The following is a 25,943-nucleotide window of genomic DNA, read 5'->3' as shown; positions in this document are numbered from 1 at the left end:
TAGACCTGCATGGTCATCTCTGGCCCTTGCAAAATTCTGCTCTCATAGGCTACTACCCTGCCATCTTGCATTAGCACTGCACCAATGCTACTACCACAGGCATCACACTGGACCACAAATGACTTCCTAAGATTTGGCAACACAATGATTGGATCTGAAGTCATCTTTTCCTTTAAGAGATTAAAAGCTGAAATCTCTTTCTGTGTCCATCTAAAGGTGACTGCCTTCTTTTGAAGAGCATGTAAAGGTGAAGCAATCTCAGCGAAATTTCGGATAAACCGTCTGTAATAGGAGCATAGTCCCAAAAAGCTTCGGACATCATGCACCGTCTTCAAATTTGGCCATGACTTGATCGCTTCAACTTTTGCAGGATCCATTCTGACACCATCCTTTGAGACAATGTGTCCCAGAAAGTGAATCTCTTCCAGAAAAAACTCACTTTTCTTTGCATTGATGAGCAACCTATGACTGCGTAGCTCTTTGAACACAATGGCCAAGTGATGCCTATGCTCCTCTTCATTCTTTGAGTAGACTATCATGTCATCAAAGAATGTACCAACAAACTGCTGGTGTGGACGGAAAATTCTGTCCATCATCCTATTGAACGTAGCAGGAGCATTTGTGAGACCAAAGGGCATCACTAAAAATTCGTAAAGGCCAAACGTCGTTCTAAAAGCAGTCTTGTGCACATCCTCTGATCTAATGCGGATCTGATGGTACCCACTCTTTAGATCTATCCTGCTAAACATAGCTGCTCCTTCTAATTTGTCCATAATATCATCAATTCTAGGTATAGGGAACCTATTCTTGATGGTATTCTTGTTCAGTGCACAGTAGTCTATGCACATACGCCATGAGCCATCCTTTTTCTGCACCAACAACACTGGTGAACAGAATGGAGATGAACTGGGCTGAATCAGCCCCTTTTCTAACAGCTCCTGTACTTGGCCCATTATCTCTTTCTGCTGAGCCGCACTAACCCTGTACGGAGGCTTATTTGGTGGGCTACTGCTTGGCACCAAATCTATCGCATGGTCCTCGGGTCTCTCTGGCGGTAATTGAGACGGTAATGAATCGGAAAAACAGTCACTATACTGTTGTAAAAACATTGACCTTTCTTTATCTAGCACAGATAAATTTGATTCATCACAATCTGACACTTCACGTGCAAAAACCAAGTACGTAGAAAGATGCTTTTTCATTACAGAAGTAATAGCAGAAGCTGATACAGTGGGAATAGACTCCCCTTTAAGCTTTACATCCAGAATGTGAGTCTTTCCCCTGCTCTGTACAGTGATCTTTTTGTTGTAGGCATCCATGATTCCCTGTACACGAAATAACCAAGGAATACCTAACAACACATCACATCCGTCCAGTGGCATGATGTAAAATTCTTCAGCATCTACATAGGACTGGATATATAGACGCAATTTTCCAATGATGGGCGTCACAGCCTCTGTATGGCCAGGACATGCCAAACCTGCCTCTGCTGTATACCCCATCTCTTCAGGTCTGATTCCCAACTTTGAAGCCAATTTTGGGGAAATAAAGTTGGCTTTGGCACCTGGATCAAAGAAGATAAGCACTGTTTGATCCCTGACCTTTCCCCATGCTCTGCAAAGCTCACTTGCATCTGAATCTGGCTTGTCGCCCACCATATCTGGCACTAGACCAGCCATGGGCTTCTTTCCTTTCCTGTCCTCCTTGTCTTCAGAATCAGCTGGCCTTTTCTTTGTAGGACAGTTGTAAGCAATGTGGCCAGGCTGCTCACAGATAAAGCATTTGTTCTCTGTCCTCAGGACCTTCTTTTGCTCTTCAGACTTGCGAGGAAAACGTCTTTTCCATTTCTTCGTTGGTCCTTTTTCTGATTCAGCCGTAGCTTTATCTTTCCCTGCGTTGGCTGACTCCTGAGTCCCTTTAGGAGCCTCATTGGGAACGTGCTTCTTGGCTGAATTTTTCTTACCTGATCCTGCCTTGACGCCAGTGTTAAATTCACAATCTTCTCCCTTGAGCAAACCATTGCCAGTGTTTGCTACCTCGATGAGCTGCGTCAAAGTAGTGACTTTTGTCTTCGTACAGTACTTTCTCAATCCTTTAGGTAGGCCACAACAGTATTTTTCAATCTGTTCTGTCAATGGCACAAACCTATAGGAAGTTACTGGAAGTAGAGCTTTCCAAAACTTCCGATTGTAATCATCCAGATTCCTGCAAGTGGCAGCATTAAGCTGGTGCCATTCTGTCATGACATCTGCTTCAAAGTCATGAGATAACCATGCTGCTGCAAAAATCTGCTTGAAGTAAATCCATGTGGACGGAGCTTGCCCTTGAAGCAATAAAGTTGTCCACCATTGTCCCGCATTCCCTGTCAAGAAAGTGGCTGCCTTGCGGACCTTTGAAGCCTCTGTAAAGTTTCCCCCTGCATAGGCCTTGTCAAAGTGCTGGAGGAATGAAAGAGCCTTCTTCCTGTCATCAAACCCTGTAAAGGTCGTGAATGACACACCTTTGCCACCTTCTTTGTACAGAGTTGGCCTCTCCAACGGCGTTAAATTGTCATATGGAAGTGACTGAAACATGGGAACACTATTAGGGTTCATCTGTGTTCCTTGGCCGCTATTAACTTGACCTGGAAACGCCATATTTGGCTGCTGATTTGTAATTCCAGCCATACCAAAATTTGTCTGTGGCATCCCAAATTGGCCCTGAGTGCTCTGAAACCCTGGTAGCATGCCTGTGACACCATACATGGGGTTAGGCATCATCGTTTGAGCACCCCCAAACACTGTTCCTGGCGTGTAAAACTGATTTCCAGGTGCATGACCAGCCATGCTCTGGAATACCGATCCACCTCCAAAATAGCCAGGGTGTACTGAAGGTGGTGGGAAGACTTGTTGCATAGCCTGTAGGTTGCTTCCCTGCCCATTAGAACCAGCTATAGGCTGCTAAAAGGTGGCAGGCTGAACTGGTACAGCTTGAAAGACTTGCATCTCAGCCACCTGTTCTTGCACCTTAGGCATAGGTTGTGGAGACTGCATGTTCTCCGTCAAGTGTACAGGTGTTTCCATTGACTGTGCAGTATGAATCACCTGTGCTCGAGCCTTAACAAGTTTTTGAATATGATCCAGTGACCCAACTTGCTGAGACGGAACAGGAGGTTGCAGAAAGGCTAAAAACCTTGGGTTCTGCATTACTTGTGTGAACATAGCCACAACAGTAGCCAACTGGGTCCTAAATATATCGTCATCTGTCTGTGGTGGTCTTGAGGACTCACCCACTTCATGTGTCTGTTGACCCTGTGAAGAGGAAACCTCTTCAGTCACATCATCTGGTTTGTCAGCCATAATTGCAATTCCCTGTGTCTGGTCTATGATCCCCTGTGTCTTCAAGCCCAATCTGACCAAGGCTCACTTCTATGGGAAAAAGTGATTTAATCCCGTCGATGGAACCATGAAACCGGCCTGTTCAATCCAAAAAGGGCGGTAGACTTTACTTCAAACCTTGATTTAGCTTTCACCCATTATTAGTCGTCTATTTTACCTGCACTATAGTGACACAAGAGAGGGGAATGGGATACAGATGCTAGAATGCACCTGTATGAGAAGACCGACACCAGATTGGCCCCTAACTTAGGCGCCCCTTTCGGTATTTCTTTATTCTTTAAAAGAGGGAATATACGCTGTGGATCCCTACAAGCTGCCCCGCACAAACTTGGCTGAATTTCAACTGTTCCGGCCCGATTTCGGCAGCATAACTGTACTAGGACCCTTCACAGTCAGTATTCCCACGCATTGAGTGACTTTCCCGACGCATACGGGTACTTTGCAAAACCTGGCGAGAATTTGCAGCACGCTGAATTCTCTGTTTTCAGCCCTGAAAATGCGCGAGATCACCTGTACAGCGGTCCCCTTGCGTCCCCGAACCTCCTGGGGGTATTAGGGTCCGTTTAGGGCCAAAACCCTAAACCTGCAAAAATACACAGTAGGCTGTAATTCACTGTTTCGGGCTCCGTTTCGCGTGCCGGTCGCATCCGTAGCAAGTCCTCGAGCTCCCGCACCTGTAGGGCTACTTGCCCTTTGAATCGGACGAGATTTCTAGCGTGAAACCTCTCCGAATTCACCTGTACCTGCGGGGGGATTAGCCGCTAGCTAATCTAGTACCTGTACAAGAGGCTCTTGCCTCGGCAATCGCGCATGAACCCACACAACTGTACATTGGTCAAATGAAGAGCCCACTAGAGGGGCATAACATTCTGACAAAGGGGAGAGAGAGGGCAGTGCGTAGCGTGCAGGGCATCACTCCTGGCACCGCACTGTACATAGGAGGGAAAGCAAGCACTCCATAGCTCTTAACCTGTGAAAAAACTGAAAATGAGGCTCTCCCCCTCCTAAATTCAGCGCCAACTCTTGTTGCATGAGGCAAGTGCACCAGAAGGTGCCACTTGGCACATTTATAAGCATTTTCCCGTTTCGGGGTTGCCGTCTAAAAATATCCCAACCGGTTGCCCAGTTGACTTCACGGCAGAGTAAGAAAATGTTCCCCTTGTCATTTCGGAGGTAATGACGTCAACACATTTTCAGGTCCCAAAATAGCAGTTCCCTAAATTTTAGGAGATGCTGCCCTTGTATCTTTCTAGGTCATCCGACCCTCTTTGTACAGTGCGGCCATATCCAAAACTGAAATGTAGCCTCTGTAGCAAAGGATTCCACTTTGGCTAGTCAATGACCCCACTTTGGCTAACCATAGTCTTTGTCCAACCTTAGTGCTCTCTTGCCCTCAGGCCTGGACTCCCTCTGGACAGTTCCACACTAGCTATGCAATGCAGGGCAGTTAGATTTCCCGAGGGGTGTTTCCAAAAAGTGAAAGTAAATAGATAATAAGAAAGAAATCAACAAAAAGGATAGATAGTAGTCACACGCTGGTGATAGCTTCTCTATCATGTCACGCTTCCAGGTAAGCGCCTTGATGCGTAGATAGAGAGGAGTCGTCTGAATCCTCCGTTCATCATGCTCCGCATGGGGATCAAAGTATGTGGTCCACTGGTGCAGCCAGTTATTTACGGCCAAATCCGTACACTCCTTCTCTTCACCTGAGAAATTTGTAGTTTTGTACGGAATTGTAGCAGTCGGACCCCCCTGCGAACGCCCAAAAGCAGCAATCTGCGTCCGCAAATGCTGGAGATGGGTTTTGCCCTCGGAAATACGCGTAGTCGTCGACTGAGCCATATTTTTGAGAGTAGAAAGTCGGGAACTGATCCCTTGTACGACCCCTTCGAGAGAGCCCAAGCGAAGGTTCGTTTGAACATTCGCGTTTTCCAGAGCGGTAACACGCTGGTCGAAACTTTGGAAAGTGCTTGTAATCCATGTGTAGAGAGCATGCGTGAATGGAATTTGGATGTTACCCGACGCGTCGCCACGCTGCACATCTGAGCTGGAGGAATCCATGGCGAAGTGCGTGAAAAACTGGAAAATTCACGCGAAACCGGGCCTTTTCTGCACTTTCCGATCGCGAAAAAGTGAAGTTCGAGGAGCTCCACGCGTTGGCGTGAGCGCTTGAAGGCGAGCAGGTGATGGCGGGAGCGCGAGCAGGTGTGAGAGAGGAAGCGCGAGAGAGAAGCAGGAGACTGAAGAAATAAGGTCTCTGTAAGTTTCTGCAACTCTGTAAGTGAGTTTTTTAATAACTTACAGGTTCAAACTTTGGCCTTTAAAAAAAAGTCCTGGCCATTTAAAATAAAAGGCCACTTAAATAAACTCTTAAGTGACAACGTTTTCAACTCTTAAGTGCCAGCGTTAAAAGAAATAAAGCCATCAACGTGGGTTTTTCTTCGAAGGCAGCGCTGGCAGATAAACGACGCGTGGAGAGGTAGCGCATGAAATCTTTGGGCTTGTGGATACGCGTGCCCAGCACATGCCATAGGCTCCACTCTGGAGCCAGCGCATAGCAAATTTTCCACGCTGGAGGCCAACAGAGCCAGCGATTACATTGAACGCCCCAGAAGATACTGTCCCCGCTTCCTGTGCAGAGAAGACAAGAGAGAGGTAACTCTCTCTCTCTCTCTCTCTCTCTGAGCTTCGCACAGAGGACATTACAGAGAGATTTTAAATGCATTGAATGCTGAATTTAGTCTAAATTCAGTAAATTAACAAGCAATTCTCTGATTTTCATCAAAAATCAGTAAAATTTATCAGAAATCTTTCAATTTCCAGCACTCTTATCTGTTAATTTGCTGTTTTTTAATTAAAAATCAGCAAAAGAGCGCTAATCCTCACCTGCAAACATGCTTACGAGAAAGAAAACAAGTAATTTCAGCAATCAATTACTAAAGATTACGCGAAATTGAGGTTTTCTGACCCAAACCGATTCGTAGGTCTGCACACGGTCCTTCCTGCAGCCAAGCCGGCTCTTATACCATGAAACGTACGAGGAGAAAGGATCTCCCGGCTACACAGACCGCCTACAGACACGCGTCGGACGAACCACCCGACCATAGCCACCATCCGGCAGCTCCCCCGTGCTGGGCCAGCGTCCGAGGACATAGGCGTGCACCTGTAAGACCGGGCGTCGCATACCACCCGGCCTCACCTCCTCGAGGTGACCTCGCGCACTCCTAGCCTCGCGGGCTAACCACTGGCACTCTGCGAGTGGGGGTCGATAATTGCAAATGAGGCCTTGGCCTCCCTTTTATAATAATGGCCGGCCACGTTGGCCGGGTTCACACTGTCCGCCCGGACATCGGACGCCCATCCCGACGGCATCTGGGCTAGATCCCCTCTCTTGTGAGCGGGACATAACACTGTGCGTGCACATTAGAAAAGAGTCGCAACAACTCTTTCATGTGTTGGTCTCTCATCGCTTTTCTTTCTTCACGCTCACGATCCAATTCGGCTTTGCGTACTTGGGCTTCCAAGCGTGCTTGCTTGCGCTCACGCTTTATGGTTGCCATTCTTCGTATTTATGCTCTATGGTTGCCATTCTTTCTGTTATTCTTTCTTCGCGCTCGCGCTCCAAGGCGGCGCGTTGCGCTTCTTGTTGTAACTTCTTCCTGTCCGTCATTGTCTTGTCGAAAAGCTCCGTAGGAGTTAGTGCAATCCTTGGCGTAGATGCGGAAGGGGGAGGGTAAAAAAAACCTCCTGGTGGGGAAAATTCTTCTTCGCCACTTATCACCTCCATGCAAAGTATCCATTCCACTTCGTGTGATGACCATACACTGAAGTCTTGGGTTCTTAAGTTCACGAGGAACTTGGGTTCGTGCGGGTCTTGGGTTCTTGAGGGTCTTAAGGTTCTTGAGGTTCTGGAGTCTTGAGGTTCTTGAGGTTCTTCTTTAGCTTGCAATCTGTGTTAGAGAAGGATCTTCTCTTCACCCAAGCTCTTCTCTTTCTCGCGGGCGCACCCCTTGGCGGCCTTGCGCTCACATCCAGGTTGCTTTTTCCGACCTCACGTCGATTGGCGGGCTGCTAAGTGCACAGTCCGCTTTCAATGAGTGAAAAGACAAACAAGGGGAGGTTGGACAAGCCCTTCTTTCCTGGGTTTCTTGTCACTCTTCAAAAACATGATTAGGAATCGACACGCCTAAGTGGACTTGGGTTACGTGCGACGGCAACAAGCAAAAAAAGTCTTGTGGTTCTTGTGGTTCTTTCCTTGAGTAATACAAAACACTGCCAAAGCTCTGATACCAATGTAAGGTGCAACGGAAGTGAATGTTGAACTTTGCTCAAGATGAGTGCCGTGAACTGTGCTCAAGGTTCCTTTTACTTACATAGGGGAGAGCCTTCGGTTCCTTCAGTGAGAGAGTGCAAATGATCACAAACAAAGTGACAAACATTGTGAATGAAGGTACTGAGACTGAGAGATAGAGAGAGAAGAATACGACACCTGACAAGTTGTCAAACCCTCCTCCGAAGGCCCCACTCTCTATGGCGAGAGCGGTCTACTATTGATTGCACAAATCTCTACAATGCTTGGACTTGCTGACGATGTCGATGACGACGAGACGGGCTGAAATCTGAAAACGCTAAGGGTTGAAATCTGCAAATCTTTATTTGCTGAATTCTGACTCTATGTTGGTGACGATGGTGAGGACGATGATGCGACGACGACGCGCTGAAAACGCAAATGTTGAAATCTCTCCAAACTACGTTGGATCTGACCGTGCGGCGAGGATCTATTTGCAGGAAGGTGAGATCTGTGAGGTTTGGGGGTTGCGGTACGGTGTCTACACGCTGAAAACTGAAAATGCTGGTGCTATTCGTTGTTCTGTTGCAATGGAACTGCACAATGTTGGTCTGCCATGCTGCTCCAAAAACGCTAGGGGCTGTGTTGTTTTGTTGTCGCCAGATTGCCTTGCAAATGCAAAACGCTAGGCTACTTGTTGTGCTCTGCTATTGCGGGGCTGATCTGCAATGCAAAAACGCCATGGCTGACCGTGGATGAAAACGCTAGGCTTATAGTTGCAAAAACGCTAGGTCTGTTGATGGGGGGGGGGGGGGATCTTGCTGAGAAGGTGCCTGTTGAACAAGATGTTCCTGCTGCCTCTTCTACCAGAAAGTGCTAGCGCTAGATTTGTTATGTACTTGGCTTGCTAAATTGCCCTACCCAGTTCCCAACAAAAGTCACTTAAAAATAATAAGTGAAAAATGTCAAAAATAGGAAAAATAGGTCTATGCACTGTAAAAGTGCTCCTGATGGGTTCTTGTAAGGTGCAGCGGAATGAATGTTTGAACTTTGCTCAAGATGAGTGCTCCGAACTGTGCTCAAGGTTCCTTTTACTTACGGAAGGGAGAGCCTTCCGTTCCTTTAGTGAGAGTGCAATAGACACAAGCAAAGTGAATGGACACAGTGAATGGAAGTGTATGAGACTGAGAGATAGAGAAGAGAATACGACACCAGAGACGTTGTAAAAACCTCCTCTGAAGGCCCCACTCTCTATGGCGAGAGCGGTCTACTTATGATTGCACAAATCTCTACAATGCTTGGACTTGCCGACGATGTCGACAACGATGAGGACGACGACGAGACGGGTTGAAATCTGAAAACTCTTTAAGGGCTGAAATCTGCAAATCTTTATCTGCTGAATTTTGACTCTATGTCGATGACGATGTCGATGGCGACGACGACTCGCTGAAAACGCAGATTCTGAAATCTGCGTTTTCCGGGCTGAAACTGTAAACCTTGCGGAGACTGACTGTGCGGCGAGGAACTGCTACGAGAAGGTGCGAGGTTCGGGACTTGGTCTGCGGTGTCTAAGGGCTGAAAACTGAAAATGTTGATGGTTCTTGATGTTCCGTCGCGATAAATCTGCAAAACGCTGGGGCTGATCTGCAAATAAAAAACGCTAGGGCTGAAAATGGCTTTGCTGTCGGCGGGATGGCCTGCAACTGCAAAAAGCTAGGTCTCTTGTTGAGTCTTCTGTCGCCAGGGATCTGCAAGAGCAAAAACGTTGGCTGATCTGGTCCAAAAACGCTAGGTGGTTGCTGTGGAGCAAAAACGCTAGGCCTCTTGGGGGTTCTGTTGAGAAGTTGCCTGTTGAGCAAGGTGCTCTTGCTGCCTCTTCTGCCAATTAGTGCTAGTCTAGGTTTGCTTATATAGAAACTTACTCAATTTGCCCTACCTACTTTCCAACAAAAGTCTCTTAAAAATAATAAGTGAAAAATGTCAAAAATAGGGAAAATAAGCTAAATGCACTGGAAAATTTCCCTGAAGGATTCTAATGGATTTTGATGGGAATGCTTATGATCATGCTGTGTGCAACCAGAGGATATGCATCTATACTAAGTGCCTGGGCATGCACGGTTTGCTAATAGACTCACAAAAGTGCCAGAACACTTCTAAATCTAGACTGACTGGTCTGACTGAACCCTTGTCGTGCTGTAGCTTGTCCATGAACACATAGGGTTGGATGTGTCACATGACATCCCCTCCTTTTCAAAGTGAGGTACTGGTACTGAACTGTACGGCGTCAAGGGAGATCGCCAATAACATCCGGAATCTTGGAAAGGACTCTTCGCCGGCCCACTTTGATGTGTGGGTCGTGCGGTATTTGAACTTCATAAAGGTCTGCAACGCTTGCTTTTTTGGGCCGCACCGAAAGCGACACAAAGTCTTCTGTGGCTCCTTCGATGCTTCAACTTCGTCGAGAGTCATGCTTCTTTCTTCTTCAAGAATCTCCATGGCTGAAAATTCGTGAAACCATTTCCAACACAAAACCATGAACATACCTATTCCATGTAAAGTGAGCGGAAAAAATCTTGTCTTCCTAAAAGACTGTGCATCCGATGCAAATGAACCAATAGACGGAGTGCCAAACCATTCACCACACACACACAAACAATGAGATCGAATCTTGTCATTCTGATCCAAATCAATCAACTGTGGCAATTCACAACAGAAATGCCCATGCTTGGTGCTCATACTTTCATGTGCTCTTTCTACAACTGTGTTGTGCCAAGGAAGAGACAAGGAACGTGACTTCCTTGAATGCATACTTTTCAGCTTTTCATGAACAATCCGCATACATTTGTGCTCATTCATGAGTGAAATGTGCTCAACGTACAATATGTCATGCCTAGTAAAAGGGATCACATAAAGACGCTGACTAAAATACAAGAAACGATCACGAATGAAACACTCGAACAATGCATGCTGACGAACACATAGTACTTCTTGTAAGGGTTCTTTGGACCTAGACTCGAGAGCCAAGATCGATCCTTCGTGATTGATCGAATCTGCAATGAGATTAGCTTCGCTAGAAGAAGCATCAACTAACTCATCATCCTTGTGAACAATCACGTCATCTGCATGCAAATCATTATGCTTGTGAGAAATCACATCTTGATCATGCAAATCATCATGCTTGTCATTGTCATCCAAATCATCATGCAAATCATTGGCATTCAATTCATCATGCAAATCATGTGTGTCATGCTTTGGAGAAGAAGAGACTGAGAGAGTCTCCTTTTCCCGAATCTCTTGCATTTATGCCTGCACTTGAGAAAAGAGTCGCAACAACTCTTGCATGTGTTGCGCTGGCTCATGCTCATGCTCTATGGCTGCCTTTCTTTCTGCTTTTCTTTCTGCGTATCTGTGATACATTTCTACTTTTCTTTCTGCGTGTCTGCGATCCATTTCTGCTTTTCTTTCTTTGCATTCACAATCAAATTCTGCCATTCTTTCTGCTTGTCTTGCTTCGCGTTCTAACTTCCTTTCCATAAACATCTGGTCCAAAGCCTCCATAGGAGTTAGTGCAATCCTTGATGTAGATGGGAAAGGGGAAGGGTCAAAAAAACCTCCTGGTGGGGAAAATTCTTCTTCTCCTCTCTCATGCTCATCACCTCCAAGCGAAGTATCCATTCCGCTTCGAGTGATGACTATCCACTAAAGTCGTGGGTTCTTGTGGTCTTGGGTTCTTAAGTTCACGAGGAACTTGGGTTCTTGCGGGTCTTGGTTCATGGGGTTCTTGAGTTCTTGAGGGTCTTCTTTTGCTTGCAATCCGTGTTAGAGAAGGATCTTCTCTTCACCCGAGTTCTGCTCTTTTCCGCGGGTGCACCCCTTGGCGGCCTTGCGCTCACACCAAGGTTGCTTTTTCCCACCTCACGTCGATTGGCCGGCCGCTAAGTGCACAGTCCGCTCTCAATGAGTGAAAAGAGGCACAAGGGGAGGCTGGACAAGCCCTTCTTTCTTGGGATTCCTGTCACTCTTCAAAAACACGATTAGGAATCGACACGCCCAAGCGAACTTGGGTTCGTGCGACCGCAACAAGCAAAAAAAGTTCTTGTGATTCTTGTGGTTCTTTCCTTGAGTGATACAGAACACTACCAAAGCTTTGATACCAATGTAAGGTGCAGCGGAATGAATGTTTGAACTTTGCTCAAGATGAGTGCTCCGAACTGTGCTCAAGATTCCTTTTACTTACGGAAGGGAGAGCCTTCCGTTCCTTTAGCGAGAGAGTGCAATGGACATAAACAAAAAGTGAATGGACATAGTGAATGGAAGTGTATGAGATTGAGAGATAGAGAAGAGAATACGACACCAGAGATGTTGTAAAACCCTCCTCCGAAGGCCCCACTCTCTATGGCGAGAGCGGTCTTCTTATGATTGCACAAATCTCTACAATGCTTGGACTTGCCGACGATGTCGACACAATGAGGACGACGACGAGACGGGTTGAAATCTGAAAACTCTAAGGGCTGAAATCTGCAAATTTTTATCTACTGAATTCTGACTCTATGTTGGTGACGATGTCGATGGCGACGATGCGACGACGACGCACTGAAAACGCAGATGCTGAAATCTGTGTTTTCCTGGCTGAAACTGTAAACCTTGCGGAGACTGACCGTGCGGCGAGCGAGAAGGTGCAAGGTTCGGGACTTGACTGCGGTGTCTAAGGGCTGAAAACTGAAAACACTGATGGTTCTTGATGTTCCGTCGTGGTAAATCTGCAAAACGCTGGGGCTAATCTGCAAATAAAAAACGCTAGGGCTGAAAATGGCTTTGCTGTCGCTGGATGGCCTGCAACTGCAAAACGCTAGGTCTCTTGTTGAGTCTTCTGTCACCAGGGATCTGCAAGAGCAAAAACGCTGGCTGATCTGGTCCAAAAACGCTAGGTGGTTACTGTGGAGCAAAAACACTAGGCCTCTTGGGGGTTCTGCTGAGAAGTTGCCTGTTGAGCAAGGTGCTCCTGCTACCTCTTCTGCCAATTAGTGCTAGTCTAGGTTTGCTTATATACAAACTTACTCAATTTGCCCTACCTACTTTCCAACAAAAGTCACTTAAAAATAAGAAGTGAAAAATGTCAAAAATAGGCAAAATAGGCTAAATGCACTGGAAAATTCCCCGAAGGATTCTGATGGGAATGCTTATGATCATGCTGTGTGCAACCAGAGGATATGCATCTAAACTAAGTGTCTGGGCATGCACGGTCTGCAAACAGACTCACAAAAGTGCCAGATCACTTCTAATCTAGATTGACTGGACTGACGGAACCCTTGTTATGTTGTAGCTTGTCCACGGACACATAGGGTTGGATGTATCATGTGTCACGTGACATCCCCTCCTTTTCAAAGTGAGGTACTCGTACCGAACTGTATAGCGTCAAGGGAGATCGCCAATAGCATCCGTAATCCTGGAGGTGACTCTTTGCTGGCCCACTCTGATGTGTGGGTTATGCTGCATGCACGGTCTGCGAACAGACTCACTAAAGTGCCATAACACTTCTAAATCTAGACTGATTGGACTGACTGTGTTTGGACATGCACGGTCTGCGAACAGACTCACAAAAGTGCCAGAACACTCTCTAATCTAATTGAACTGAACCCATGTCATGAAGTAGCTTGTCCACGTACACATAGGGTTAGATGTGCGCATGACACATTTACACCAGAGACTGACTCGGTTTATATAGAGGAGATCTATAGCCGTCTATGCACAACTGGTCCTGGCCTCTCAGTGGAGTGCACCGCTTTACTGAGTGAGACACTGCATGGTGCAACATTAGAGGCATACCTGCACATTCAGCCGGGTCGGAGGCGACATTTTGGGAGCATGCCCTATTATAGTTGGTATGATGAGGAGTGCAGAGAGATAAGAGCCCAGCTCCAGAGAGCTTTTTTTAGGAGTCATCACTTACAGACAATCTCGGATTGCTTCTCGGTGCCTTGTGCGACGGAAGAAACGAGCTTACTTGGCCGAGATGGAGCGAGACTTGTATCAACTGTTCTTGAATAGAGACTTAGAACAGGCATGGCGATTCTTTCATGAGGACTCCCCTCCTCCAGTGATTACCTTTCCTGATGTGTGGGGCCAATATTCGACATTGTTACATACAGTTTTTGGACAGGACCCTTCCAGATCCTACAGGATTGCTTCTCGGCGCCTTGTGCGACGGAAGAAACGAGCTTACTTGGCCGAGATGGAGCGAGACTTGTATCAACTGTTCTTGAATAGAGACTTAGAACAGGCATGGCGATTCTTTCATGAGGACTCCCCTCCTCTAGTGATTACCTTTCCTGATGTGTGGGGTCAATATTCGACATTGTTACATACAGTTTTTGGACAGGACCCTTCCAGATCCTACAGAGTCATGCCCACCTACCAGCACCTTCTTTACCACCGAGATGGTAAAAAGACCCATTGACAGGATGACGACCAAGAGGGCATACGATCATGATGGTCTAGTAGCAGAGCACTTTATACATGCTAGAGATATGCTGGTAGAGGTTCTTGCAGTGTTGTTCAATTTGCCATGTGTGAGGGGTTACCTTAGACTTGGAGGTTGTCTACTATTGTGCCTATCTTCAAGGCATGTGATCTTACAGAGCGTGGTAATTACCGCACTATTATGGTTGGGCACACATTGGCACGGTTGTATGCATCCATTCTTGAGCAGCAGTTGAGTAATTGGGAAGAGGGTGAGGGTGTACGGGCAAAGGGCTAGGCCGGTTTAGGAGGTCATATTCTGACACTCAGAGCCATCATTGAGGAGGGCAGGTCACGTGGGAGTCAGATTTATTGTAGCTTTGTATTTGACATGGTACCGAGAGCTCGATTGATGCGTAGATTGCAGAAGATGGGGGTGTCCATTGTGTTGATTTGGGGTATCATGGCTATATACAGATCAGTGATGGGACATGTACGCACTCCGGAGGGGATATCTGATTTAGTTCACTCCACCATTGGGGTGAAACAGGGTTGCCCATTGTCTCCTACTCTATTTGGTATGTATGTTGATGAGGTGTCTGATTACATTGACAGAGAGGGTGATAGAGGTGCTAGAGGTGCCCAGCTGGCAGGGACATGGATTACATTGTTGCTATATGCTGATGATATTGTGTTGATCTCTAAGAACCGCCTAATCGCTTTACCTTTTTATCTTTCTATCTTTATGTGCCAATATGTGTTCTGGAACGAGTATCTCCTCGCTTTCCTCCACTTCCTCGCTTTCCTCCACTTCGGCTCCCCATCATCGAGTACATCACCTTTGAAAGGCTTCAATAGAATCACATGAAAAACATTGTGAATCTTCCAAGTATCGGGTAGCTTCAGTCTAAAGGAGACATCATTTATCTTTTCTTTTATCTGGAAAGCACAATTGTCACAAGACGGGCACCACGTGCCAATAGAAAAGAAGAGACTGAACAGACTTTTAGCACTTCAATAATAACTGAATTGAGAGAGAGAGACGACACGTGACATGGAGTGGCAGAATTCCACCCCAGAGAGTATTGGCCCCAAACCTTGGCGCCCCTTTATTTCTTTATATTTGCATCAACACAATACAAGCCGGTACTCCACACCTTGCACCTTCTCTAGGAAGCATGCCAGAGAATGAGCCCTTAACACATATTTAAAGGCCCCTGGCCTATGAAAAGCAGTTTACATGAAAAGCCTTCAAACTCAAAAGCTTCTGGTCCAAAAGCAATACCAAAAAACTGCCAGCGTAAATCACGGAATTCTGTACAACAGTCACCGCAAAACGCGGAAATCCGTACAGCCTGCCACGCCATCATGTCAGCGCATTTTTTGGAAATCTGCCATGGCATCAGTTTGTGCAAGTCTTTTGTGTGTGTGTGAGAGTCGAGCTTTATTCGAATCCTTTATGTCACTTGGGGCCCCATTGGACGGGGTCCCCATAAGTTGGTAGGACTTCTTCTTCTGTTACTTGTTCTTGTTAGGGTTTAGACCCCCCGGCCGACATCCGCAAGTTGGCTTTATTCTTTAGGGCTTTGACACGTCAGCAGTTTGTGACAATAGTGCCTCATGCTAAGCTTTGGAAAAAGCCGCTCCTTTTCCTTTTTCTTTCTTAGGTGCGCCTTCTCAAAACGTAAGAGCACCCAATCGTGTTCCTTTAACTTCAAATCGTGATGGTGTCAATCTGCTGCTGTCTTGTGTCGTTCTTGAGATTTCGCTAAAGGCTCCCGGACCTTGGCAAATATAGTGTCCAAGTCCCTCGTGTATTGGTCGGCTTCAAAAATCTTATCTTTCGTGCTAAGGAAGGGTGGAACCTTCAGAGCACCTTCAATGATCTCAAATGGTGCCTTCCCCGTTGAAGAGTGGATCGTGTTATTGTAGGAAAATTCCACCAAGGGAAATTTTTTTCCCATTGAGTCTTCTGATCAGAAATGTAAGACTTCAATAAATCCAGTACGATTGAATATTAACACTAGCTTCAAGCTAGTATCTAAATAGGATACGCGTATCTCCCAATTCCACACTTTAGAATTATGGCGAATTATCACTCTAAGAAAACTTGGTCATTCAACAAATCTTTGAAGGGTTAGAAGAACATGTATTGAGCAGAAGTTTAGTAAAAGTACACACCATGAGAGTAGAACACAAAGTATTGGGATAAGACCTGCACATGGTCTTCATAGTTCCTCAAACACTTTGGCATGAATCTGTAGATATCCATAGCCCTACTTTCCACCTCTTTTGGCACAAACTACCTTTGGATGCACCGGTGATCATGAGCTCTCATGGCTATGATGCTCTAGCAGTGGTAAAAATGAACGTTGTGAAGGTGGAAATATTGATGAATTAACCCTATCTCGTAGCCATAAAGTGCCTTCACCCTCGTCATCCCATCCCATTGCTACACCGACCACAACTTTGCCATATATTCCATGTTTGCCTAGCTATCATATAGTCCTTACCTGCTCACCACTCGATTTGCAATCTCAGATTGCCCATCTGTTTGCGGGTGGAATGATGACGAGAACTGCAACCGTTTGCCAATGTTCTCCCAAATAGCCTTCCAAAACAAACTTGTGAATCGGGGATCTCTGTCTCAGGCATGTCATGTAATCTGAAAATCTGTGCAATAAACAGTCTCGCTAAATGATCCGGCTTGATTGTTTTCTTCATTGGAATGAAGTGAGCTTGCTTGCTAAATCTGTCCATGATAGTCCAAATGCCATCATGCCCACTCTGTGTGTTTGGGAGATTAAAACTGAAATCCATAGCAATACTTTCCCAGGGGCAAGTGGGAATGGGTGAAGGTTGTAACAATCCTTGTGCTTTATGCCTGTCAAACTTGACCTTTTGGCACACCAAGCAACTGCGTACAAAGTCGTCCACATCCTTCTTGAGTCTCGACGAAAAGAAGTAACGCTCCACACCTTTCAAGATGGTGTCAATGCTGCGGTGACGCGTAAAAGGTGGACAATGGTCCCTCAACGGCTGTGTAACGCAGAACATCGTTTTCTTCATGAAGTAGCCATCCCGTATGGAATATCCAGCTACTATCTCCCCATTTTGTATCCGAGTGAATACATCCGGAAAATCCGAATCTGTGGCGTACTGATCAACCATGTCCTCGAAGCTTCTATGGTGAATTGCAGAAATAGCCAAGACTAGCGGCTTCCGAGACAAAGTATCTGCCACCAAGTTCTTCTGTCCTTGAACATGGACAATTTGGAAGTGAAATTGTGACAAGATGTTAGTTGACCGCATCTACTTTTCTGAAAGCTGCTTCTGTGACAAGAAGTAGCGTAAACTCTGATGATCAGTAAAGATCGTGAAATCGGCTCCGAGTAGGTAATATTGCCACTGAGTAAGAGCATGGATCACTGTCAGTAGCTCTTTCTCTTAAATCTGTGCTGTCACTTCTGGCCTTGAAAACAATCGGCTTTCATAGGCAATCACATGGCCTTCTTGCATTAAGACCGCTCCGAGACTACGACCACAAGCATCACAATATACTTCAAATGACTTCTGCAAATCCGGCAAAGTCAATACTGGTCTAGTAGTCAATTTCTCTTTCAGTGTCTGAAAGGCAGTCACCTCTGTGGGTCCCCACGAGAAAGAGACTCCTTTCTGTGTCAGAATGTGAAGGGGAAGCTACCTCTGCAAACTTTCGAATGAACCGCCGGTAGTAAGAACATAAGCCCAAGAAGCTTCTAACTTCATGAACATCCTTCAAATCGGGCCAATCACGTATAGTCTCAATCTTTGCCCGGTCCATCTGTACTCTTGGTGCTGAGACGATGTGTCCCAAAAAGTGTATCTCTGGCAAGAAAACTTCACTCTTTTTGGCATTGATAACTAACTTGTGTTCTCGCAATGCCTGAAAGACCTATAGCAGATGGTGTCTTATGTTCTGCTTCATCCTTGGAGAAGACGATGATGTCATCAAAGAAAGTGTCGACAAATGATCTATACTCTCTGAAAATCTTATCCATCATTCGGTTAAAAGTCGTTGGAGGATTGGTAAGGCCAAAAGGCATCACCAAAAATTCATATAAACCAAAGCTTGTCCGAAAGGCCGCAATATGTGATCGTGGCTTTTGGATAATTCGATGATGGCTCCGGCAGTACTAATGCTATTTTCTCCATCGGTGACGACCGCAATGACATCATGCTTTCCCACCTTCTCAATGGTAAGTGCCCACTCCGGTACAAGTACTTGCGCACTCATCCCGGTCCCCGATGCATCATGGGAGTCAATGAAATGCATCTCCCCCGGAGAATATGCCACCACGCCATGAATGGAGCGACGACGGGTATCACTCCACCCATCCACAATGAGGGATACCCCATTCTTCTTCCATGAAGCCCTTGTGGATGCACATGCCACCTCCACAATCATCTAGTGGTGCACGAGCTCTCCGAAGAGGGAGGGACATATGTGGGTCCAAACTTTCCGATCTTCCGTGTCATTTCTTAAAAATATGGAGACCTATTGTCGAAAAAAAGTGTACATTAGTGATGTACATTGTACAAACTAAAGATTAAAGCTTTAGCCTTATAAGTTATAGTCTATAGAGCTTACTGTGCCGCATTGAAAGCAAAATGGTCCTTGTAGAAAAATCTTGCCACGGCCACATCTACCTCTTTCAAGGCTGTTTTCCAACTCTCTCCAAGAGTTGCTTGCCGCTTGGGTGGACGAGAATGAGGGAAAGACGATGATGAAGGGTTGGTAGAGGATGGAGGTGGGCGGTGGCCGTTGGTGCCGGTTGATGCACAAAATGATGCCGATGCTTCGGATGAAAGCCTCCATGGCCGTCTCCCTTGGATTCACCGTGCGAAACTTGTTGCGATTCTTCTTGGCCTCTTTGATATCCTCAAGAGTTGCTGAAGGTGTAGGAGCTTTTGCTTCTCCTCATCCGAGACTGTTTGCGAGCACAATTGAATTTGATATCCTTTTTCGTGAAGGAAGTGTGTGCGCACCTTCCTCACTAAACTGTTGTGTTCGTAGCCACAACAACGGCACTTCGATGGATTGCTTCCATCTCCTACACCGGACTTGGGAGCAATCACCTCACTCCACCATGTCTATGTGAAATTGGCGGAGGAAGGGGGTTGAGAAGCCGCGGCGGGGCCGGAGGGAGGAGGGCTTAGAGAATCGCCGGATCCATCTTGAGATGCCATAGATGATAGATATTAGAGAAAGCTCGCCGCTCGGAGAGAAGGAGAGAGAGGCAGGCTTCAAGGAATCAAGCCTCAAGGCTCTAAAGTTTCGACTTGGAGAGGAGGAGAGATGGGAGAGAGAGAGGGGAGGGCAAGGCTCAATGCTTGGGTATGTAGTATGAGGCTATGGTGACTATGAGCCTTGAGGCCTTGGTTCCGATGGCCATGGGAAAGAGAGAGGGGAAGGAGAGAGTCTTGGCCCTTGGGCAATGGGTATGTAGTATCATGTATGAGGCTTGCCCCTTGAGCCACTTAGTCTTGGCCCTTGGGTCCTCTTAAATAGAAAGCGCCCCCCCTCCCCCGCAACTTCCAAGTGAAACGTCCCCTAGGGTCTAAACGGCCTGCCCGCGTCCCGTACGGATCTGTCACTGGGGATGCGCGTCCCGGGAGGCGTCCCGCCCCCATCCCTTGTGATGAACATCCCAGTGTCCCAAATTCGCGTCGCATCTCGACGTCCCCCGTCTCGTCCCTGCGTTAAGACCCGTGTCCCCCTGTCCCTTGTTTCTATGGAGTGTAGAAAAGCGAAAATTGTACTCGCAAAAAGAGTTGGACAGAGCTCTTGAAAAGAAGACGAACTAAATAATAAAAGGCGTGAAGCAGTCTTTAAGAAGAGGAAATCGGTGGATTTCCCCGGTTATTGTGTTTGTTTTGCTTTGTAATCAAATTTCTGTAAATAGTGGGTTTACAATACCAACTGTCACTGCTTTGGAAATGTTGAAGGGTACAAAGTCTTCTAATGTGGACTTTTATCAATGTATACCATCTGCATGGTTTGATTTATTAGTGCTTGGTAATTCTGTCACTGAATTGCGTAGGAATGTTTCATGTTCTTCTGTTGAACTTCGGGATTTTGACGAGTCCATCTTTTCCAAGAAATCATGACTGATTTCAAGGATATTTTTCCTGATGATCTACCTCCTGGCTTACTGCCTTCGAGGGGAGTAGATATTGCCATTGAAGTGGTGGCTGGTAGTCAGTACAATAGATAGAGAAAAGCTCAATAGACACTAACTCTTTACTTACATGCATTTGACCACTTCAAAGTTCAAACCATGTACTGGCACAAAGGCACAAGTCACTGAACAAGCACAATCGCGTTCATTGCTCACATCACTATCCCTGTTGGGATTTTAGACATGAACTGTAATCATTATGACTTATTTAGCCATCACATCTAGGCTGTATACTGATGTCTTGATGCTCAACAAAATAAAATGCTGAAGTCATTTCACCAACAACGCATACTCAGACAAAAACTTATTTAGGAATTTCCAACCGTAAGCACTCAACTTATGGCAACTGCTTATGTACATGTCATTAAGTCACTAGGCAAAGTACTGTCAGCACCCCCAAAATCTCATAGAGGAGTTGGTTGAGTCTATTCCCCTCTGGAGAATCTGTGCATATTCAATCCGCTGATTTGATGCGCACTTTTGGAATAGTCGGCGCTAAACCAAAAGTCCCAAGGTAAAGCTCTAAGGACTGAGATGTATCTGTGAATTCCTCCAGCCAATTTGCATCAAGAGCTGGGTAGTTCCTGAACTTGACCAAATACATGCGGACCAGGTCCGAGCACACAAGGAAAGGAAAGTGAAGGGTAAGCTGCTTTGGTATAACATCTTATCAGGCTTTCCTGTCCTCTACCACTTCACTTGAAATGCAATAGACTCACATGAAATGCATTGTGAATCCTCCAAGTATCCAGTAACTCCGGTCAAAAGGATACATTGTTGATCTTTTTAGAAATCTTTAAGTGTCCATAGTATTGCATACTTAGCTTTGGAAAAGGTTTCTCCTTACCCTTCATTTTCCTAAGGCACGCTTTCTCAAAACCCAATCTCCTTTCTTAAATTGCAAGTCTTGTGCCGTTCTTGAGCACAGACAGTCTCTAGATTTCAACCAAAATGATTTTTATGAAAAATCTTGTCCTTGGTGCACAAAATAGGAGGAACCATCGAAGCGTGAACAATGTTGTTGTAAGCAAACTCCATCAATGGCAAATACCACTCCCACTGAGACTTATGATCAAAGATATACATTCAAGCAAATCCAGAACCACTGAATTTGTTATCTGATTGCCCATCCGTCTGTGGATGGAACGACGATGACAACCTTGTCAGGTGACTCTGGTTTTGACGCACGCCAAGTCTCCTACTCCAGCCAGCTGTCCTTGTGCCTCGCCACACATATACACACAATTGTCCATGAATGTCCACCTTTTTTAATCAGTACAGGCTGTCCATAACATTTTCGTACGAAGTTTCTAAGGCTCAAAAAAACATACATGTTATTTAATCAATGTTATGCATCACGGGAAAACGCCAAGTTATGCATTTTAATTATAATAATACATGTTATATAGTTGCTATGAGACCCCCCCCCCCCCCCCCCCCCCCCCCCACACACACACACACACACGCGCGCGCGCAAAAAAAACCTTCCTTCTTACTCGAAAATCATTTTTCCTTCTTCCAAGACCAAAAAGAGAAGCAATCGCCTTTCAGACAGCTTACTGCTGCACAAGTAAGACATTAACAATGTTATCAAATGAACTAATGGGCATATCTGCTCTGCTGTTATGCAGATAGCTGGAAGTAGAATCATAGAAGTTTACCTGGATGAGCAAACACCTTATAATATAAATAAATAAACAAAGAAATAGATAACTGAATATGTTTGCCTATAATAGATATACATCGCAACAGTGTTTTTAAAGGATTTTTTTGGCACTCTTTTCCAGTTATTATGTGGATAGCTTGAGATTAAGTCTTAATTATTGACCTGGACTGGATCATGAGCCTAGTATGGATATATGTTTTGCCATTCCTTGTGAAAGAGTTTTAGTGGCATTTTGGTTTGAATTACAGGAGTTGCGTATGGAGGGAATAGAAAGGCTTGCTGTCAACAAGCTTCTGCTGTAAGTGCACAGGGGCTTAGTTCGATCACTATGACATTGCAGCATGTCTGCAAATTTATGGGTTTTTTTTGTGGTCAATCCAGAGTTGAAGTTGAGAAGGAGCTTGTCAGGCGTATCACTCACCTTTGCAGTAACAAAAGCATCCGTGACCTCAGGTTTCTTTCATGCCTTTACGTGCCCATCAAAACCATACCCTCTTAACGTCTGGTTAACATGACTGTCTCTGTGAAATAATACTCTTGCCTTTGTCAAGACATTAACACTGCAATGTTGCATTTCATGTCAGTCCAATTAAACAGTTTCTTTGCCAGCTCAAGAAGCCTACTTTGAGCAGCATGAAAATTGGGATGGGTGAGAGCAAGGACTGCGGTAACAGCACAATGAATGGGTCATGCTCCACAGAGAAGATCACCACTGATGGCTCTTCTGAAGCTCAAGAAAGAAGTCCGGACATAGTGAGTGGACATAGAGATGTGATATCTCCCGATTCTCAGAGTTTCGCATCCAAGTGTGTATCTACACAGGGAGACACCATGCATCCTCCATTCATTTCAACTCCCAAAAGTGAATTGCCAGCTAAGAAGCTTGATTTTGAGCAATCTCGTCCTGGTGCAATTGTAACTTCAAGCAAAGCCTCCCTGCTAGAAGCAAAGGCTGGTGTTGGTGGCATCAAGCTAGATGTTCGTAACCACTCCTCATCGGCCTCGGAGGAGAGGTTGCCAAAGGCATCTTGCAGTGGTCACCCCCTTACTCCTATGAATATTACTGACATCAAGGAGGATTTGTATAAAAGAGCAGACAAGCAGTCTGCAGATTTGCTTGTACATAATTCAAAAGAGCTTGATCTTTATGGAAACGAAACGCTCCTTCACAGAGTATTCACTACAGATCGTCCAAGAAGCTCAAAAGAAGGGAGCTCAAAACTAGAGTCAACCGAGGAGCTAGCAAACGTTGATTCAAGGATTAGCGGTGATTTGGACATCTTAGCATTTGGTCTTCTTGAAGATAAAGCTTGTGGGGCATCAAGTGAGACTCGTTTGAAATCCTTTGATCTGGATCAGATGAACAAAACTTCTAGTCATGCTTTACCGACCACACAACCAGATATGAAGGGCTCCAAAAGGATGCGTCCAACTGATTGTGAAGCTTCGTTCGGTGGCATTGCAGAAGAGAGCATCGATGTGGTTGCAAGAAACTGCAAAAGGTACGTGTGCTAATTTTTGTGCATGTGCATGTTGCAATTAAATGCGTCTAGTTTGAAGCTGTGAACAATGCTTTTGGTTGCAGATGTATTCTAGAAATTGTAATAACCTGCCTTTCGTAAATGTGAAGGCCTAGAAACGCTCAACAATTGCTTCCAGGAAATGAAATTTGAAGCCCAAAAAGTGAAACTTGTAGAAATAATGAGACAGATTTTGAAATCTAGGAAGTTTCTTGCTTATGCATGGGATTACAACTCCAAATTTTTTTGCTGCATTCCATTGTTAGAGTTCTTCCATGCCTTTTGTATCTTGGCGGCTACATAATCCCTGTACATTGGTTTGCTTTTCTGGACAGGATAATGGTTCAAGTATCCCAAGGCGTGAGGGAAGCCGTGCATGCCAGTACAGGCACATTTGCTACAAAGAGAATGTTTCTGCATTCAATTGAAGAGGGGTTGAGCCATAGTTCATTTACTGTGGGTTTAGATAATAAACACGGAGGGAGGGTGAATACTCCAACAGGCTTATGTCTACCCTGCAGCTGTAATCTCCCAATCAAAGAGGACGACGCTGTTGATGCCATACCCACAATGCAGGGCAGGTGTAAAGAGTGTGGCTGTCTCTTAGCACATTCCAACCAGACTGCCTGTGAAGAAGATGCTCATTTTGAGCAAGGCCGGGTGTCTGAATCACCCATACCATTTACACAATAGCTAATACCTTTCGGTTAAATGTTGAAGGTCAATTTTTCAAATTATAGCCCCCCCCCGCCCCCAGCCCTTCAAAACCAGGAAAGAAAAAGGGAAAATTATCGAAATACCCCTTTAATTTGTGGAAATTCCCAAAATACCCCTCAAATTTAAAAAATCACCAAAATACCGTTGTATCTATTTTGGTTGGATTGTTCAAGATTTTTTAATCTTTATTACTTTTTGACCATTAAGATCCGTTTTTGAGTGCTTAGCATGTAATTTGTCGCAAATTACCTCGCAAAAAGGGCGGTTATGTCTAAAAATAATGCTTCTTTAATCTTTAGAGAAATTTAATCTCACACCGGGGCAATTTGGGAAAAATTAGAAGGGCATTTTGGAAATCTATGACAAAATATTGGGATGTTTTGGGAATTTTTGAAATTTGAGGGGTATTTTGGGAATTTCCACAACTCAGAGGGGTATTTTGGTAATTTTTTCAAGAAAAGAAGAAGAAACAAAGCTATGCCTTCCAAGAACATGGAGAGGCGAGAGTCGCAAATCTGGATCCGGATCAAAAGCAACTGGTATCCAAGGTTATAGCGCCTCCTCTTACTTAAAACCTAGGCATGTTGCCCGCATGTGCTCTTCTGACCCTAAAAGAGTAATTTCCACGCCATAATTAAGGTCACATTCTTGTAGTAAAACATTGAATCTGCCTCAGGAAGTGCCAAAAACTCAATATCGTGGAAATGTACAAATTTTGCTTGGCACAAGCATCTCAATTACTGTTTTGATAACGTACAAGTTGGTACCATACATGAGTCCATGATTCTAGAGTCCAGACAAAGGAAGGGACCAGGGTCCAGACTCTCCGTGCTCTGAGCCCGCTCTCTCTCTCTCTCTCTCTCTCTCACAGCTATGGCCCACTTCTTTGAGGCCTTGTCTTGTGGACATCCAAGATTACTACGAGATCTACATAGACCAACCTACAAGCAGCCACATCATGGATTAGTTTCTTGTGAGGAATCAAACAGCGAATGAATACTTTTCAAAGCGAGGTGAGAGCACGTTCTCATTAAGAGAGGAGAGCGTGACAAAATGTTCGAAGGAAGATCTTATTGATGTGGAATCGATGCCATCTAGTCTTGAGACTACAAAGATGTAAAAGTGGGTTGTTTCTAGAAATGGGAAAGTGATCATGGTGAAGAGATTGAGTGCATGATGGTGCACGACCTTTGGGCCATGCTACGGTTTGCCATATGGAGTTGTCATGGATCACTCCGATTCGATGTAGATGCTTTGAGGAGACTTTTTAAGAATGAAATATTGTTCTATATTCAGAAAGTAATTGATGTAAGACAAGAAACTTGCTTGGAGTCTGAGGATATAGATGGGAACTACCGGCAAGGATAGACGATTGTGGGAATAATAATAGGGTATGAGGAGTTGCCATAGCTTATGGAGATAGTTCCATCCTATTATATAGATAGTACAAAGAGTCGAACATGGTCGCTATATTCAGGTAGAAATTTCCTGTCCTCTTTTTATTGCCATACGCTACTTTTGCCCTTTGCCTCTGAATATGCTAGCCAAATGAGCAATTGCTTTATGGGATCTTGGATGATGATATCATAGAGTACTTGAGTGGTGAACATTATGTTGGTTGGGGACTTTAATGCAAGGAAAGCAAATTGTAAGGTTGTCTTTTTCGAAACATCAAGGAAATTTTTGATTATGACC

General features: G+C 45.2%; 1 protein-coding gene across 2 annotated transcripts in view; it reads left to right on the top strand.

The window, feature by feature from the left end:
* Window positions 1-24,450, top strand: part of LOC147456819 (uncharacterized) — a 66,539-nt gene extending 42,089 nt beyond the window's left edge. For both annotated transcript variants that reach the window (XM_086511935.1, XM_086511936.1), the window contains 4 exons: window positions 22,260-22,309; window positions 22,393-22,464; window positions 22,596-23,513; window positions 23,867-24,450. In XM_086511935.1, coding sequence (XP_086368061.1) covers window positions 22,260-22,309; window positions 22,393-22,464; window positions 22,596-23,513; window positions 23,867-24,224 — 1,398 coding nt within the window. In that variant the 3' untranslated portion in view covers window positions 24,225-24,450. The remainder of the gene's footprint in view (window positions 1-22,259; window positions 22,310-22,392; window positions 22,465-22,595; window positions 23,514-23,866) is intronic.
* The last annotated feature ends 1,493 nt before the right edge of the window (window positions 24,451-25,943 follow it).

This window comes from Adiantum capillus-veneris, chromosome 5 (assembly GCF_014529385.1).
Source record: "Adiantum capillus-veneris isolate H3 chromosome 5, ASM1452938v2, whole genome shotgun sequence".
In the NCBI taxonomy this organism is placed as follows: domain Eukaryota; kingdom Viridiplantae; phylum Streptophyta; class Polypodiopsida; order Polypodiales; family Pteridaceae; genus Adiantum; species Adiantum capillus-veneris.
This window is presented reverse-complemented; position numbering and strand designations above follow the sequence as displayed.